The 17,812-nt window shown below is 50.9% G+C and overlaps 1 protein-coding gene across 1 annotated transcript; it reads left to right on the forward strand.

The window, feature by feature from the left end:
• The first annotated feature begins 3,059 nt into the window (after positions 1-3,059).
• Positions 3,060-14,520, forward strand: LOC136579943 (lipocalin). Its single transcript, XM_066580053.1, has 7 exons — positions 3,060-3,223; positions 5,106-5,245; positions 5,472-5,548; positions 7,427-7,540; positions 7,630-7,731; positions 10,682-10,707; positions 14,405-14,520. Exons 1-6 carry the CDS (start codon positions 3,128-3,130, stop codon positions 10,702-10,704), a joined length of 552 nt encoding a protein of 183 aa, XP_066436150.1. The 5' UTR covers positions 3,060-3,127; the 3' UTR covers positions 10,705-10,707; positions 14,405-14,520.
• The last annotated feature ends 3,292 nt before the right edge of the window (positions 14,521-17,812 follow it).

The following is a 17,812-nucleotide window of genomic DNA, read 5'->3' on the forward strand; positions in this document are numbered from 1 at the left end:
TTTGATGACACTGTTTTGGGGGATCCTTTGATGACACTGTTTTGGGGGATCCTTTGATGACACTGCTTTGCGGGATCCTTTGATGACACTGTTTTGGGGGATCCTTTGATGACACTGTTTTGGGGGATCCTTTGATGACACTGTTTTGGGGGATCCTTTGATGACACTGTTTTGGGGGATCCTTTGATGACACTGTTTTGGGGGATCCTTTGATGACACTGCTTTGCGGGATCCTTTGATGACACTGTTTTGGGGGATCCTTTGATGACACTGTTTTGGGGGATCCTTTGATGACACTGTTTTGGGGGATCCTTTGATGACACTGCTTTGCGGGATCCTTTGATGACACTGTTTTGGGGGATCCTTTGATGACACTGTTTTGGGGGATCCTTTGATGACACTGTTTTGGGGGATCCTTTGATGACACTGTTTTGGGGGATCCTTAGATGACACTGTTTTGGGGGATCCTTTGATGACACTGTTTTGGGGGATCCTTTGATGACACTGTTTTGGGGGATCCTTTGATGACACTGTTTTGGGGGATCCTTTGATGACACTGTTTTGGGGGATCCTTTGATGACACTGTTTTGGGGGATCCTTTGATGACACTGTTTTGGGGGATCCTTTGATGACACTGCTTTGCGGGATCCTTTGATGACACTGTTTTGGGGGATCCTTTGATGACACTGTTTTGGGGGATCCTTTGATGACACTGTTTTGGGGGATCCTTTGATGACACTGCTTTGCGGGATCCTTTGATGACACTGTTTTGGGGGATCCTTTGATGACACTGTTTTGGGGGATCCTTTGATGACACTGTTTTGGGGGATCCTTTGATGACACTGTTTTGGGGGATCCTTTGATGACACTGTTTTGGGGGATCCTTAGATGACACTGTTTTGGGGGATCCTTTGATGACACTGTTTTGGGGGATCCTTTGATGACACTGTTTTGGGGGATCCTTTGATGACACTGTTTTGGGGGATCCTTTGATGACACTGTTTTGGGGGATCCTTTGATGACACTGTTAGGGTGCCTACCGACTAGCGTTTTTTTTTCTGCTGCGAATTTGCTCCTATTTTTTCTTCCAATTGTCAATGGGACTTCCTAATGTTAAAAACACAAAGTTTCGTCGTGTCGCGTCGCAGTTTTAACATTAGGAAGTCCCATTGACAATTGGAAGAAAAAATAGGAGCAAATTTGCAGCAGAAAAAAAAACCGCTAGTGGGTGGGCACCCTTATGGGGATCTGTGGATGGCACACTGTTATGGGGGATCTGTGGGCAATGCACCCTTATGGGGATCTGTGGATGGCGCACTGTTATGGGGGATCTGTGGGCAATGCACCCTTATGGGGATCTGTGGATGGCACACTGTTATGGGGGATCTGTGGGCAATGCACCCTTATGGGGATCTGTGGATGGCACACTGTTATGGGAGATCCTTTGATGACACTGTTATGGGGGTTCTATGGATGATACATTGTTATGGGGGATCTGTGGATGGCATACGGTTATGGGGGATCTGTGGATGGCATACGGTTATGGGGGATCTGTGGATGGCATACGGTTATGGGGGATCTGTGGATGGCATACGGTTATGGGGGATTTATGGGTGATGCACTGTTATGGGGCATCTGTGATGGCACACTGTTATGGGAGATCCTTTGATGACACTGTTATGGGGGTTCTATGGATGATACATTGTTATGGGGGTTCTATGGATGGCACACTGCTAGGCCTCATGCACACGGGCGGCCACCTCCAGGTTCCGCAGCAATAACCCTCCATGGCATGCTATGGAACAATGACTCTTCCTGCACACGAGCGGCAGCCAATTACACTTGCTTCTTGCAGATGAAAGATCGCAGCTTGCTCCATTATCTGCCGATTCCCGCACAGACGGCTTCCATTGAAGTTAACGGAAGCAATTTCAATTCGGATTCCGCCGGTAAAGCAGGAGTTGTAAAAGAAATCTATACTGTGCATGTCCGGTGGCGAGCCGTGCGGACCACCCGCGGTACAGATGAAGATATTAGAAAGCGGGTACGCGCGGATGCCAATGCTGCCAGGGCCACTGGGGAATTCCATATGCGGAATCCGGCTCTGCTGCGTGCATGCGGCTTTATGGGCATCTGTGGATGGCACACAGTTATCGGGGATCATGAGTGACGCCCTGTTATGGGGCATCTGTAGATGATACACTATTATGGGGGTTCCTTTGATAACATTGTTATAGGGGATCTCCGGATGGCATACTGTTATGGGGGATCTGTGGATGACACATTCTTATTGGGGAGAATCTGCGGATGGCGCTGTTATGGGGGATCTGCAGTTGGCATACTGATATGGGGATCTGCGGATGGCGCTGTTATGGGGGATCTGCGAACAACTCACTGTTATAGGGGATCTGCGGATGGCGCTGTTATGGGGGATCTGCAGTTGGCATACTGATATGGGGATCTGCGGATGGCGCTGTTATGGGGGATCTGCAGTTGGCATACTGATATGGGGATCTGCGGATGGCGCTGTTATGGGGGATCTGCAGTTGGCATACTGATATGGGGATCTGCGGATGGCGCTGTTATGGGGGATCTGCAGTTGGCATACTGATATGGGGATCTGCGGATGGCGCTGTACGGGGGCTTATATCTTACCTCTGGGACCACTGTCAGACGTTGGAGGGTGTTCAGAGGTTTCCGTATGCAGGGGGGGGGGTTGGGATGAAGGTGCAGTTGCTGCAATGCAGACTGTACATTACCTCCTGACCCTTGTGGGGGCGCTGTATGTTGGTGCCAGGCGTGCACCCCGGCAGGCGGACGGTGAGTGTCACAGCGTTCGGGGACATCAGCACATAACTCCATACGCAGCAGTTCAGGATGTTGTTTTTTTCGTGCGCCGCACAGCTGGAATAGGCAGAAAAGCTGATGAACCCTTTTTGCCCGGCACCCCCCCTTCCCAGCACCCCCGCCCCACTGGGCACATTCCATAACATTCTCTGTGGGGGGCCGATGCTAAGAGCTGCCAGCTGTGGGACTGTCCAGCGCCCCTCTATATAAGTGCGGCGGCTCCAGCATCAGCATCACTACATCAGGAGGCATCAGAAGACTTTGGAGGCCACCTAGGACCATGAAGGGACTCGTGCTCAGCTTCGCCCTCGTTGCCCTGTCTGCCCTGTGTGCCCACGGGGATGTGCCCGTACAGCCGGACTTCCAAGAGGATAAGGTGAGTCCCAGCTTACAAACTCACTGCAGAGGGGCATCTCAGACCCCGCAGGACCACTTCAGCTCTGCTATGCAGGCACAGATGTAGCAGAGCTGAGTTTACCATTTGGCACAGCTCATCACGATAGTAGGTTTTACATAGGACTGCAGGTAAACCTTGGAGAATGGAGGTAGGATCACATGGGGGGAGGGGGGCGCAGTGAAAATCACACCGCCAAAACCACACGCAAATAAATGAGGTTGTGCGTCGTCCAAAGACGTTCTACTGGCGCGGTCACATGACGCGTCCCTCTCATGGGAAGTCCTAGAACTTTCTACCAGACTTTGGGCGGATTTATGAATCCCGTCTAATATTCAAACAGCGTAAACGAAGACCCGCTAATCCGAAGATGCGTCAAATTTGTCCCACCTATGATAGATTTGGCGCATCTGTAGACACCCATCGCATCGCCCCTCTGTTAGTTAGCGTAGTTTATGCCAACATTTGGGGATAAACTTTTGGAGCACATTGTCGCATTTTTAACCCCTTCCCATCCCAGGGTGGTAAGGGGTTCCTGCGAATGGATGTACACTTATGTCCTATGGATGGCGCCGGCTCAGAAGCTGAGACCACACCATCCATAGCGGGAGCCAGCTATGACTGACGGCCAGACTCCTGCTGCAACAGTGGGGATCGATAAGAACAACGATCCCCACTGTTAACCCCTTACATGCTGTAATAAATGTTGATCTCAGCATGGAGAAGGTTCAGAATGGGAGGGCGCTCCTCTGTAACGGCATCTGGGGGCTTCCGAGTTGCCATGGCAACCTGGGTCAATGGCATGTGATCGCTATGATAGGCAATGATACATTACAGTGCAGAAGTACTGCAGTGTATTATCAGAGCGATCATAGCATCACAGGTTCGAGTCCCCCACAGGGACATAAAAAATGTATAAAATACAAATGGTTAAAAAAATAGGAAAATAAAAAAAACGTAAAAAATGGTAAAATAGAAACATTTTGCTCAGTTTCCTCTCTTTTGTTTAAAAATAGCAATAAAACCCTGCGTTTGGTATTGTCGCAGCAATAATGCCTCGCAAAATACATTAAACGCACTTTTTGTTCCGCACATCAAACAAAAAAATATTAAAACGGAGCCCAAATTGTTCCCTTTGAGTCCCTCAAAAAAGCACAATAAAAAGTGATAAAAAAGCTGTATGTACCCCAAATGGTACCAATACAAACTACAGCTTGCTGCGCAAAAAGCATCCAGCCCAAAATAGACTGCCACTAAGGGGTTAAGAGAAGTCCCTTCTAAGCCCCGCCCCTCATGGGATGTGTTACATAAAGTGTCTGAAGCGCAGTCAGTCCGCAGGGCACATACAACAGCTTTGTGGCGCATTTAGACTTAAAAATCTACCCCTTTGGTTTTTAATTCTCAGCATGGTCAAGATCTCTGCTTGCTTTCAGTGAATGGGAACATTCTTCATTGCATCCAAGTGATGAAAACCTGTATAAACCAAATGCTTCTCACAGCTGAGGGGTCGTTACAGTTGTATCCAGTCTAGACAATCTTTGTAGTTTGTTACAGTGTATCAGTGCAGGTGAAGTGTCGTCCGCAGTCCTCACAGAGGGTTGATACTGTTACAGCAAATGAATGAAAACCAGAATGTTCCTACTCACTGACAGCAAGTAGAGATGTTGAGAATGATGAGGAACTAGATACAAAGTTGTAGATTGTTGCACTATAGAGACAGAAGGGCAATACTAATAGTGCTGTTGCTCATGGCAACCATACAATGTTGCAGTTTGTAAACTGTAACCCCAGGCACTGATTGGTTGTCGGGGGTAACAGCGCCATTTTTCCTCCTGCATGTAATTAACCGTCCTCCTTGGTGTAGATTGTAGGGAAGTGGTTCGGCATCGGCCTGGCGTCCAACTCTGCCTGGTTCCAGTCCAAGAAGCAGCAGATGAAGATGTGCACGACCGTCATCACCCCCACTGCGGATGGGAACCTTGATATTGTTGCCACCTTTCCCAAGTAAGGGTTAAAGCGTAGATCTGGAGTCGCTGCTGTTGGTTTTACGGTCACTGTATTTGCTGTTCCTTATTCCATTGTCTGGGAAAGCTGGGTGACCACCAATATGGCCGCCGCCGCGGCTCCTCCCAGCTTGTCGGCTAGCTTTGCGCTTTTTATTGTAAATGCAATCAGATTCTGTGCGCCATTTCTGGGCGTCTGTGTAAGTCCCATCACTGTCATATTGCAGGCTGGACCGGTGTGAAAAGAAGAGCATGACCTATGTCAAGACCGAACAGCCCGGGCGCTTCGTGTCCAAGAGTCCACGTAAGTCACAGCCGCTGCGTATGAGGGAGATGGACCGTGAGATGTAGAAACCGTACTGTAGCAGATTCACAGAACAGACACTAGGGGGCAGCAGGGAGATTTCCTCTAACTAGTCTGAGGCCGCATGTACATGAGTGAGCGCGATATCGGTCTGAGATATCGCCGGTGCAATGATGCGACTGTTTTGTGAGTGCAATGCGTTTTCCAGGACAGAACCCATCAGACCGCTTTACATGCAGTTTTCACGCACTTTTTATGAATGCAAAAAAATTGTACATTGCTTCAGCATTTTTAATGCAACAATCGCACTCGCGGACAGCACGGCGGGGCTCAGCGAAAATAATGGGCGATATGTCATCCAAAAGTAGATCATGAAGTTCCGTCCGGCGGCGCGGCTGCGGGAGACAAGTTACGTATGTAAATAGACGCATTGCCAATAATGAGTTCTAATTCCACGCAAATTCGGAGAGTCCTGCAACGCACAAAACTCGCACGATAAAAATCATCCATTTTGATACAACTGTAGCGCTTATTTACACAAGCGAGAACAGTCTGAGACGGAAGACGTGAAGCACGTTCCCGAGAATCACCCATGGCTATATGGGAGGCCGAGGATTGCATCGCACTCACATGTAAATGCAACTTCTCCTATCAAAACAGCGGGTGGTTTTCACGCCTTCGGCTATTCTCCCGCGGGCGGCAGGTTTTACCGCGACTGCATGTCCATCTTATATCGGTTTTTGCATTATTAATGTGTGAGTTTCACCCCCCAAAACATAAGACGGCCCCATCGATGTCGCTCCATGCATGGCGGGTGCCGGATGTCTCTGACCGCTGACACCCCCGCATGAATGCTGATCGCAGTTCTGACAGCGGCATTTAAATACTCTGATCGGTGTTCAGGGGCCAATGAGATTGCGAGTCGCCCTTAAGTTGCCATCGCAGCCTGGGGTCTTCTGAGCCCCCCCAGGACTGCCAGGATGGAGTGCAGTATAAGGCATTACACTCTATGGGGACCAAAAAACTATAAAAAAAAGTTTTATTAATTAGTGGAAAAAATAAGAGGGAACAAAAGTATTGAAAGAAACCGTTTCCCCGTATTTATAATAAAAAGTCTAAACAAAAACTTACTTGTATCGCCGCGTCCGTGAAAACCCAATCTGTCATATAGGCATTGTTGTCAGAATTGCGCTTTTTTTGGTCTCCAAGAAAAAAATTTAATAAAAAGCGATCAAAAGTCGCATTAACTCCAAAATTGTAGCAGTAGAAACTCCGGCAGTCCCAAAGATCCATGAGCCGGGCGCGGCCGCGAGGGCGCAAACATGAAAGAGTCGTGGTGGCACAAAAAAACTACTTGAATTTGGTATCTTTGCAATCGTAGCGACTCGCAGGATAAAGTTTTCACCTCATTTTTGCTGCAGTCTGTACACAGTAAAAACAAGCGGAAAATAACGGGCGGCGTTCTGAGAAACTCAAGAAAACAAAGGACTCCGTTAAAAAAATGGCGTTCATATTTGTGCGTTTTGCCATGCACAAACCTCGCCTGATTTTCTCGGCCATGTGATATTAAAAGGATATTCCCAGCTGATTCGTGGCTGAGATACCTTTCTGTACGCAGTGGGCAGGGGTACGGAAACACCTGAGTGGGCGGAGCTACGCCGTCTCTGTGACACCCATTCACTTCCATGCGAGTTACGGAAACCGCGTAGAACAGCCCGTTCGGCTGTTGCTGTAATACAGTTGGCCGGGGTGGGCAGGCTCAGTTCCTTGGATTGGCGCGGGGTCCAGACATGGGGTCTGCATCTCACAGACTTTAATGGCACACTCTGGGGATGGTGGGACGCCGCTAGAAGTAATCGCACTGCTCTCACCCCCCAGGTTACGGCAGCGACCACGTCATCCGTGTGGTGGAGACCAACTACGATGAATACACCTTGATGCACACGATCAAGACCAAAGGCAATGAGGTCAACACCATCGTGTCTCTGTTCGGTAAGTGCCCCCCCCCCCCCCCTCGGGTCGCGGGTCCGGAGTCGCCCATTATGTCATGTGATACGGACGCACCATGCTCTACATTTCAGGCAGGAAACAGGACCTGAGGCCCGAGCTGCTGGAGAAGTTCCAACAATTCGCCAAGGAACAAGGACTGACCGACGACAACATCCTAGTCCTGCCTCACACCGGTAATATACAATACACGGACGTCACGCAGATATCTGCGCACAAAGCAAGGGCGTGCAAGTAGCAGGCGACATACTGGCACCAAGTCCCCGACTTGCCAACCTTCAAGGAATGTCATAAGAGAAGAAGGCAGGACATCCCATAGTAACAGCTGTAGCGCCCCCATGACAAGCATGATGGGCAGACAGGGATCATTAGGACTGGAAATTAGGGTTGCCGGCAGCCTTTATGCCGCCTGAGGCGAAGTGTGAAATGGTGCCTCCCCTCCCCCTCCGGCCTAAACACCCCACTCATTCTACAGGCATTGAAAGAACACGATAACCAGCTCATATTTGAAACATTTAGACTTGTCTGAAGTGACAGAGTAGTGGCGCCCCTCTTAGTGGTCCCAGTAGTTATAGTAACTCCCATTAGTGGTCCCAGTATTTATAGTAACCCCCTTAATAGTCCCAGTAGTTATAGTGACCCCCATTAGTGGTCCCAGTAGTTATAGTAACCCCCTTAATAGTCCCAGTAGTTATAGTGACCCCTATTAGTGGTCCCAGTAGTTATAGTGACCCCCATTAGTGGTCCCAGTAGTTATAGTGACCCTCATTAGTGGTCCCAATAGTTATAGTGACCCTCATTAGTGGTCCCAGTAGTTATAGTGACCCCCTTAATAGTCCCAGTAGTTATAGTGACCCCTATTAGTGGTCCCAGTAGTTATAGTGACCCCTATTAGTGGTCCCAGTAGTTATAGTAACCCCCATTAGTGCTCCCAGTAGTTATAGTAACCCCCTAAATAGTCCCAGTAGTCATAGTGACCCTCATTAGTGGTCCCAGTAGTTATAGTGACCCCCATTAGTAGTCCCAGTAGTTATAGTAACCCCTATTAGTGGTCCCAGTAGTAATAATGACTCCTCTTAGTGGTCCCCGTAGTTATAGTGACCCCTATTAGTGGTCCCAGTAGCTATAGTCACCCCCTTAATAGTCCCAGTAGTTATAGTGACCCCTATTAGTGGTCCCAGTAGCTATAGTGACCCCCTTAATAGTCCCAGTAGTTATAGTGACCCCTATTAGTGGTCCCAGTAGCTATAGTGACCCCCTTAATAGTCCCAGTAGTTATAGTGACCCCTATTAGTGGTCCCAGTAGCTATAGTGACCCCCTTAATAGTCCCAGTAGTTATAGTGACCCCTATTAGTGGTCCCAGTAGCTATAGTAACCGCCTTAATAGTCCCAGTAGTTATAGTGACCCCTATTAGTGGTCCCAGTAGCTATAGTGACCCCCTTAATAGTCCCAGTAGTTATAGTGACCCCTATTAGAGGTCTCAGTAGCTATAGTAACCGCCTTAATAGTCCCAGTAGTTATAGTGACCCCTATTAGTGGTCCCAGTAGTAATAGTAACCCCCTTAATAGTCCCAGTAGTTATAGTGACCCCCATAGTGGCTCCAGTAGTAATATTGAGCCCTACTGATATTAACACCCCCATTAGTGGTCCCAGTATTATTAGTGACCCCTACAATTGTCTCAGTAGTAATAGTCGCCCCATTATTATTAGTGTCTCCTATAGTGATCCCAGTAGTAATAGTGGCCCTCATAGTGACTCCTGTAGGAATGGCACCCCCATTATTGGCCCCAGTGATAAAAGTGGCCCCCTATTGACCTCAGGCCCGGTAGCAGCCTTACAGGCATTTCACTCATGGTCCCGTGGTGGCCACCCCTGCTAGTCTGTGACCCCTGACCTCTTCCCCACCCGGTGTCTGCGCTGAGTACAGGCTGGTGTCTGCGTGCAGGAACGCAGACTCTGGGGGGAGAGGTCAGGGGTCACAGACTCTACAGTGGCAGCTTGGTGAATGAAGTACTTGTCAGGTTGCTCCCGCCGCCTCACACCAGGGTATTATTTTTCATCTTTTAACAACCATTACCAGCGGGCTGGCATCCCGCTGCCCTCCAAGGTCCTGCAGACTGCTGCCCGAGGCAGGAGTCTCAGGTTGCCTCATGGCAGGGGTGCCAGTTAGTGAGTTTGACACATCTATTGACACACGTGTGCCAGGATCACATCTCTGCCGTAGGTTTCTACTTCTCTGTTGCAGATAATTTGCACCTTTACAGCCCGTGTGCCCCCGGATAACCCTACTGTGTGCCCCCATAGTCGCTAACATGAGCCTTCACACCCACCACTTCCCCCATGAAACCACGTCACAGCAAGTGTGCCCCCATGACAACTACTATAGTGCTTTTAGTGCCCTTTTACAAATAGTTTGTGCCAATGACAACCACTACATTCCCAGACCTAGTATGACAACCATTATATGCAAAAGGAGTCGGACGGCAGATGCAGTGTGGAATTAATGTACAGTAGGAGCACCGAGAGACTGCTGTCCTGTTATACAGATCTGCACAAATATCCCATATAACACCCCACACGATGCCCCGCATAATGCCCCGCATGATGCCCCATATAACACCCCACACAATGCCCCGTATAACACCCCACACGATGGCCCATATAACACCCCACACGATGCCCCGTATAATGCCCCCTACGATGGCCCATATAACACCCCACACAATGCCCCGTATAACACCCCACACGATGGCCCATATAACACCCCACACAATGCCCCGTATAACACCCCACACGATGGCCCATATAACACCCCACACAATGCCCCGTATAACACCCCACACGATGCCCCATATAACACCCCACACGATGCCCCATATAACACCCCACACGATGCCCCGTATAACACCCCACACGATGCCCCATATAACACCCCACACGATGCCCCGTATAACACCCCACACGATGCCCCATATAACACCCCACACGATGCCCCATATAACACCCCACACGATGCCCCGTATAACACCCCACACGATGCCCCGTATAATGCCCCCTACGATGCCCCACAGCCGCCTCCTCTCATACCCTGAACTGATTTGATGTTCTCTTTCCTCCTCACAGATAAATGCATGTCAGACGTCTAACAGGTAAGTGTTACGGAGCCGAGCGCATGGCGGACAGCGCAGTCACACGCCTGTCTGAGGACGGCCACACTGCCCTTTCATACATGTATCACGTATGCACGAACCGTACATGAAGCATCGGCAGCCTGCGCTTCTGTTTTACAATCGGACGCACTTTATGTTTTGATCCATTTTTTCTCTGAGAACAGGTTTTTCACTGTAAACTCCTTTTTTTTCTAAATAAAGTTTTGTAGTTCAACATTTTTTTATCTGATCGCAAGAAACGTATACGCTCGTGCATGGAGGCGGCGGCAATACGCTACTGCATGGAGGCGGCGGCAATACGCTCCTGCATGGAGGCGGCGGCAATACGCTACTGCATGGAGGCGGCGGCAATACGCTCCTGCATGGAGGCGGCGGCAATATGCTCCTGCATGGAGGCGGCGGCAATACGCTCGTGCACGGAGGCGGCGGCAATACGCTACTGCATGGAGGCAGCGGCAATACGCTACTGCATGGAGGCGGCGGCAATACGCTACTGCATGGAGGCGGCGGCAATACGCTCGTGCATGGAGGCGGCGGCAACACGCTCGTGCATGGAGGCGGCGGCAATACACTCGTGCACGGAGGCGGCGGCAATACACTCGTGCACGGAGGCGGCGGCAATACACTCGTGCACGGAGGCGGCGGCAATACGCTACTGCATGGAGGCGGCGGCAATACGCTACTGCATGGAGGCGGCGGCAATACGCTACTGCATGGAGGCGGCGGCAATACGCTCGTGCATGGAGGCGGCGGCAACACGCTCGTGCATGGAGGCGGCGGCAATACGCTACTGCATGGAGGCGGCGGCAATACGCTACTGCATGGAGGCGGCGGCAATACGCTACTGCATCGAGGTGTGCGGCAATACGCTCCTGCATGGAGGCGGCGGCAACACGCTCCTGCATGGAGGCGGCGGCAACACGCTCCTGCATGGAGGCGGCGGCAACACGCTCCTGCATGGAGGCGGCAGCAACACGCTCCTGCATGGAGGCGGCGGCAACACGCTACTGCATGGAGGCGGTGGCAATACGCTCGTGCATGGAGGCGGCGGCAATACGCTCGTGCATGGAGGCGGCGGCAATACGCTCGTGCATGGAGGCGGCGGCAATACGCTACTGCATGGAGGCGGCGGCAATACGCTACTTCATCGAGGTGTGCGGCAATACGCTCCTGCATGGAGGCGGCGGCAACACGCTCCTGCATGGAGGCGGCGGCAACACGCTCCTGCATGGAGGCGGCGGCAACACGCTACTGCATGGAGGCGGCGGCAACGCGCTCCTGCATGGAGGCGGCAGCAACACGCTACTGCATGGAGGCGGTGGCAATACACTACTGCATGGAGGCGGCGGCAATACGCTACTGCATCGAGGTATGCGGCAATACGCTCCTGCATGGAGGCGGCGGCAACACGCTACTGCATGGAGGCGGTGGCAATACGCTCGTGCATGGAGGCGGCGGCAATATGCTACTGCATGGAGGCGGCGGCAATACGCTACTGCATGGAGGCGGCGGCAATACGCTCGTGCATGGAGGCGGCGGCAATACGCTACTGCATGGAGGCGGCGGCAATACGCTCGTGCATGGAGGCGGCGGGAATACCCTACTGCATGGAGGCGGCGGCAATACGCTACTGCATGGAGGCGGCAGCAATACGCTCGTGCATGGAGGCGGCGGCAATACGCTACTGCATGGAGGCGGCGGCAATACGCTCCTGCATGGAGGCGGTGGCAGTACGCTTCCATAGCTTTTCTCATTGACTGCAATGAAAAAAAACCCTCTGAATTTCCATGTTTTGTGGGGGGGGGGGGGGGGGACAGAAAAGAATAGCGCGCTACGTTTTTCAATCCCACAAGAAAATGCACAGAAGCGTATGCATAGTTTGACTTCGCTTAACCCATTATAGCCAATGGTGCGCCGAAAAGCTACACTTAAATTTTTTTTTTTACAAAAAACATGTACGTTTCACGGATGCGCGTATGCCAGTGGGGCGGCCTCTAACCGTGGACGGAGCGAAGCGTCCAAATACTGGGGGAAACTAATATAAGGTGACCAGATTGTCCCAGGGTCAAAGCAGGACAGAGGGGTGTGGCCAGGGGGTAGAACAGAGGGGTGTGGTCAGGGGTGGGACATATGGGTGTGGCCAGGGCAGGGCAGACAGGTGCAGTCAGGGGCGGGGCTTATCACAGCATATGATTTTACCTCTGTCATTATAAGAAGTACAGGGCCGTTCAAAAAAAGACAGGAAGCAAATTCCACAGCCTTTCCGTACCATTTCCACGTACCTGCAGCTGATGTCCTACTATGCGGCGCTCCCCCTCACCTCCTCTAAAGGCTCCCCGCTGTCAGTGCTCTCCAGCTTCTGGTTTCCAGCGACCTGTAGTGGCCTCACCTGACCAGCATCGCCCGACCAGCGGCGTGGAAGGCAGGGAGCGCTGACAGCGGGAAGCCTTCAGAGGAGGTGAGGCGGAGCGCTGCATTGTATGACATCAGCTGTGGATCCGCGGCTGATTTCCAGTCGAAATAATTTTTTAAGCAGAATTTGCCACAGCATTTCCGCTACGTGTAAACATACCCTGAGTCAGCATAAGGTACGCTGCCACCTGCAGAGCGACCTCAGTAGTAATAGTGACCCCCACAGTAGCCCCCTGAGACCGATATAACTTACCTCCTTATCGTCGTCTTCTCAGCGCTGCAGTTGGTGGAAGTGTTTGTGCACCCGCAGCAGCACCTCCTCCCCTCTCCTCTCTTCCTGCGGAACCAAGGAGGAGAGTCAGGGGAGGATGATCCCCATTGCACACACTGCTGTCAGTGTGTGCATCTGCCGCAGCGTCCCTGAGTGATGACCAGCTAAGGGAGCCACAGCACCTCGGCTGGTAATCACTTTAATGGTGACCCCACATCCCAAAAGCAACACAAATGGCTGTCCCATCTGGGACCCCGGGGAAAGCGGGACACAGAGTCCCAAAGCCAGACTGTCCCGCCCGAATCGGGACGTTTGGTCACCTTAACTAATAGGGGGTGCAGTCCGAGTGTAGTAGATGGGTCATCAGTTGACTGCAATGTGTGTGTATCGCCCTGCACTCACCTGGCGCGGTCGGGCACAACTCCACTTAGTGACTGTAATTGAACCAGAGGTCTCTGTGCTGCAGGAATTGCCGGGGAACCTTACCAAGAGAGAGAAGGAACCAGCTTTTGTTGTGGGGCGGCTCAGGGGTCCGGATGATGTAGTGATTCAGCCTGAACCCATATCATATGGTGCAGTCAAAGCTGTACAACGCGTTTCGATATCAGAATCAAGTCTTTCTTGAGCACACGGGTAGGTAGCTCAGTGCTGCATGCTGGCGGTGTGAGAGTTGGCCGACTGTCAATGCTCTATCTACCTGAGAAAGATTTCAATCTGAAACCGAAACGCGTTGTACAGTCAGGTTTGTCCAATAAAGCAGCATTTTGACTGGATCTATGAGTGATACATATACATAATGGCGGTTCAGCCTGACCCCCGCGCCACAATACAAGCTGGTTCATTTTCTCTTCTCTTGCCTAACAGTTGACTTGTGACATTATGAAGGCCTAGTCAGTGGCGACTGTAAGACCCCGGTATGGCGGGACGGTCAGCTAGTTTTCACCAGATTACATGGACGGCGTTTTCCTAATTGTCCTTTCTGTTTCCTCCCAGAGTGAAGATTCAGTACCCCAACGTGTCCACTAGATGGCGACTGTGTTCTAGCTGGAGTTAGCGCTACAGTAATGTCTGTACCAGTCTGCTCACAATAAACTGCATGATTCCCCTCCGCTGCTGCCTCTGTGCCTTATTGCCCCATCATCACATGGGGAGAAAAGAACTGCAACATGTCTGTACCGATCCCCGGGTGGAGTGGAGAGAAGTGTCAGTTACTGTCATACTGCTGGGGCGCCTCCACTGCTCTCCGCTTGTCTTTATTCCCCTCCTTGCACTTCTCACTAAATACATGAACAAGTTACTGCCCCATCAAGGGTAATACACTGCTCTTCTGAAATACTCTGTGCTGCTGGGGTCCCACTTTCTATTCCCCCCTCATGTTAACTGACATGTGGCCCTGGTCATACTAACATACTGCCCCCCTCGTGGCTAGATGGGTTCATGCAAGAAGGCACAGCCGCCTGCTGAAACACTCTGTGCAGCACTCACAGCCTTCTCCATCATAAGGTCTCCTTCACACGAGCGTTCCGCAGCTCGCACCATAATATCGCATGAACGAAGAATAGCTGCGACCACGTTGCGTCTATTATTTGCGATTTATCCATTCATTCACATGGCTGGCTGCAGCGCAATGCAGGGAAATAACACCGCAGCCCCCAAATCCCTCGGTTGGCAGAACTACTACCCTGATTTTTGGGCGCTTTTCAGGGAGGATTGAAATATAAGCCCTACCCCCAAAGTAAGCCCTAGCTGTATTACATTTTAAAAAAGTAATACATTACCTAGCTCGCTCGGTCCAGGTCCTCCCACTGCTCCCTGGAGCTCCAGCGCGCTTGCTGCAGTCCTCGGCCACCCACAGAAGATTGACAATCAATGCAATGCTCGATAAACCAATGCAATAACTGTGACTGGTTCATCAAGCGCTGCATTAATTGGCTGAGCGGTGCTCGAGAACCAATCACAGCCATCGCATCCTGGAGGCGGGATTTGTGAATTAGCCAATTAATACCGTGGCTCAGCCAATTCATAAATCTCGCCTCCACAATGCGGTGGCTGTGATTGGTTCACCCAGTCCTGCATTGATTGTCTGAGCAGCGCTCGAGAACCAAACAGAGCCATCGCTTCCTGGAGGCGGGATTTATGGAGCTTTGGAGAATTGCGGGACTACTCAGATCAAGTGTGCTAGGTAAGAATAAGAAGACATCTCCTAAAAATAAGACCTAGCGCCTCTTTTGAAACGAAAAGTTACATAAGAAGTTCTTATTTTAGGGGAAACACGGTAGTAACCACTTTTAAATGCCTGACTAGAGGCGCCTATCAGTGTTTATCAGGGCTTGCTGCGGGTAAACTCCCTTTCCTCACGGCTCCCATAGACTCCCATAGGAGCCTATGGAGCCTCCTGCATAGTTTGATCCAAAAATAGGGCAAGGCCTATGTTTTTCCTCAGAGTGAAGTTTCGGTCGCTGAAATCCCACGTTTCTGTGCTATATTTTCCACTCCGATATCGTCCGTCTGAAGGAATACATCGGAAACCGCTGCTTCAGATGGTCGCAATTATTTGCTAAATTAGCCGTGATACAATGCTTGTGTGAATAAGGCCTTAGCCTGTGATCTCCCCCTGGTCTGCAGCCTCCTCCTATCATGTGCCATGCAGCCGTGTTCTCAGTAATATCACAGAAGTGGACCCGTCTCCAACCGCGCAGTAAGATCAGTAAGCAGCCTCCTGAAATACTCTGTACTGCTGTGGATTACCGTTCATCCAATCATGAGGTCACATGCCGCCCGTCCTCACATCAGGGGTCCGATCACTGCCCCCTGCAGCATCACTCCTAAATACTCTGTGCTGCTGGGGAATCCTCTCCCACCGGGCTCTGTGCGCTCCCACTTCTCTCCATCCCCCTCGCCATACCATGTTATATGTTGGCCTCTCATTACTCAACATGAGACCGACCCAAAACTCCTGAAATACTCTGTGAACCAAACAGTCTTTTATGTGTTTTCCACACAAGAGCATCAATCACTCGATGGGAAGGCGCCTGAGGCGGCCTCGGGGAACGTCACGAGCGTCTTGAGTTACAGGCGCTATCAGTAAGAGGAACATCCAAGATGTTCTCTGCGCTCAGATAAGCCGCGGGATTAGGCCGAGCCCTGATAACATGATGTGAACAGGATATAGTGGAGGGAGGCGGTAATACAATCCGCACTTCAGTCCTGCGGACATGACCCCCCCTCCCATGAGTCCGGCGCCCCCACATCTCGCCGTTATCCGTAGCTTTTGTGTTCAGATTTAGGATTTGTAGATAGTAGAATGCAGGCTGCGCCAACCGTACGATGGCAGAACAATGGCGGGGAGCGCCGCTCTTATCTCGCACGCCAAAACCTCTGATAATACAAAGAAATGCCCAAACGGATCACACGGATACCAACACGTCAACTGCAGGCTGAGAGCCACTTCTTGTATCCTCAGAGGCTGCCCTACTGTCCTCCATGTTGTTTACTCAGCGGCGCCCCCACCATGAGGCGAGCTGACACTGCTGCCTCAGGCGGCAGTCTACTGGACCTCAGAGGGGCGGCGGGTTGCAGCCCAACCGGTATTTAGTTTTCACCAGCCATAGTAATAGCCGGTATAAAATAATTGGGCAGCAACCCAATAAGCATTAAATTACTTGCTCAGTAGTTCCGGCCCGGTGACGGCCACCGCTACTGTAATCAGAGTGACCTCTGACCTCTCCACCAGCGTCTGTGTTCCTGCATGCAGACACCAGTGAAAGAGGTCAGGGGTCGCACTTTGACTGCAGCAGCTGCGGTCGGTCGCTGACGGACTCGAACTGCAGAGCTTCTCAGGTTGCTGCCGCCTGGAGGTCACCATTACTATTGGGTAAACTATGGGGCTGAATATTACTATTGGGGTCACTATTGGAACCACGGTAGAGGTCACTATTAGAACTTGTACCAATATAGGGGTCACTATTACTACTATGGCTACTAACTAAAGTAACAACTACTATTGGGGCTACTATAGAGGTCATTATTAATACTGGGATCACTAACTGAGGCCACTAATGAGGAACACTAGTACTACTTGACCCACTAAAAGAGGTAACTATTAATTTGGGAGCCACTATCCGTGACAATATTACTACTGGAGCCACTAAGGGGAACACTATTGCTACTGGGACCGATATAGGGGGCACTGTTACTACTGGGACCAGGAATGGAGGCACTATAACTACTGCGGCCATTAAAAGAGCCACTGATACTATTGGGGTCACTAACAGGGTCACTATTACTAATGGGGCTACTAACGGAGTCACTATTACAATTGGTGCCACTACTGGGGTCACTATTACTACTGAAGCCACTAAAGGGGACACAGTATTGGGGCCACTACCTGAGGCACTATTG

The sequence above is a fragment of the Eleutherodactylus coqui genome, chromosome 10, assembly GCF_035609145.1.
Source record: "Eleutherodactylus coqui strain aEleCoq1 chromosome 10, aEleCoq1.hap1, whole genome shotgun sequence".
NCBI classification, from domain to species: Eukaryota; Metazoa; Chordata; class Amphibia; order Anura; family Eleutherodactylidae; genus Eleutherodactylus; species Eleutherodactylus coqui.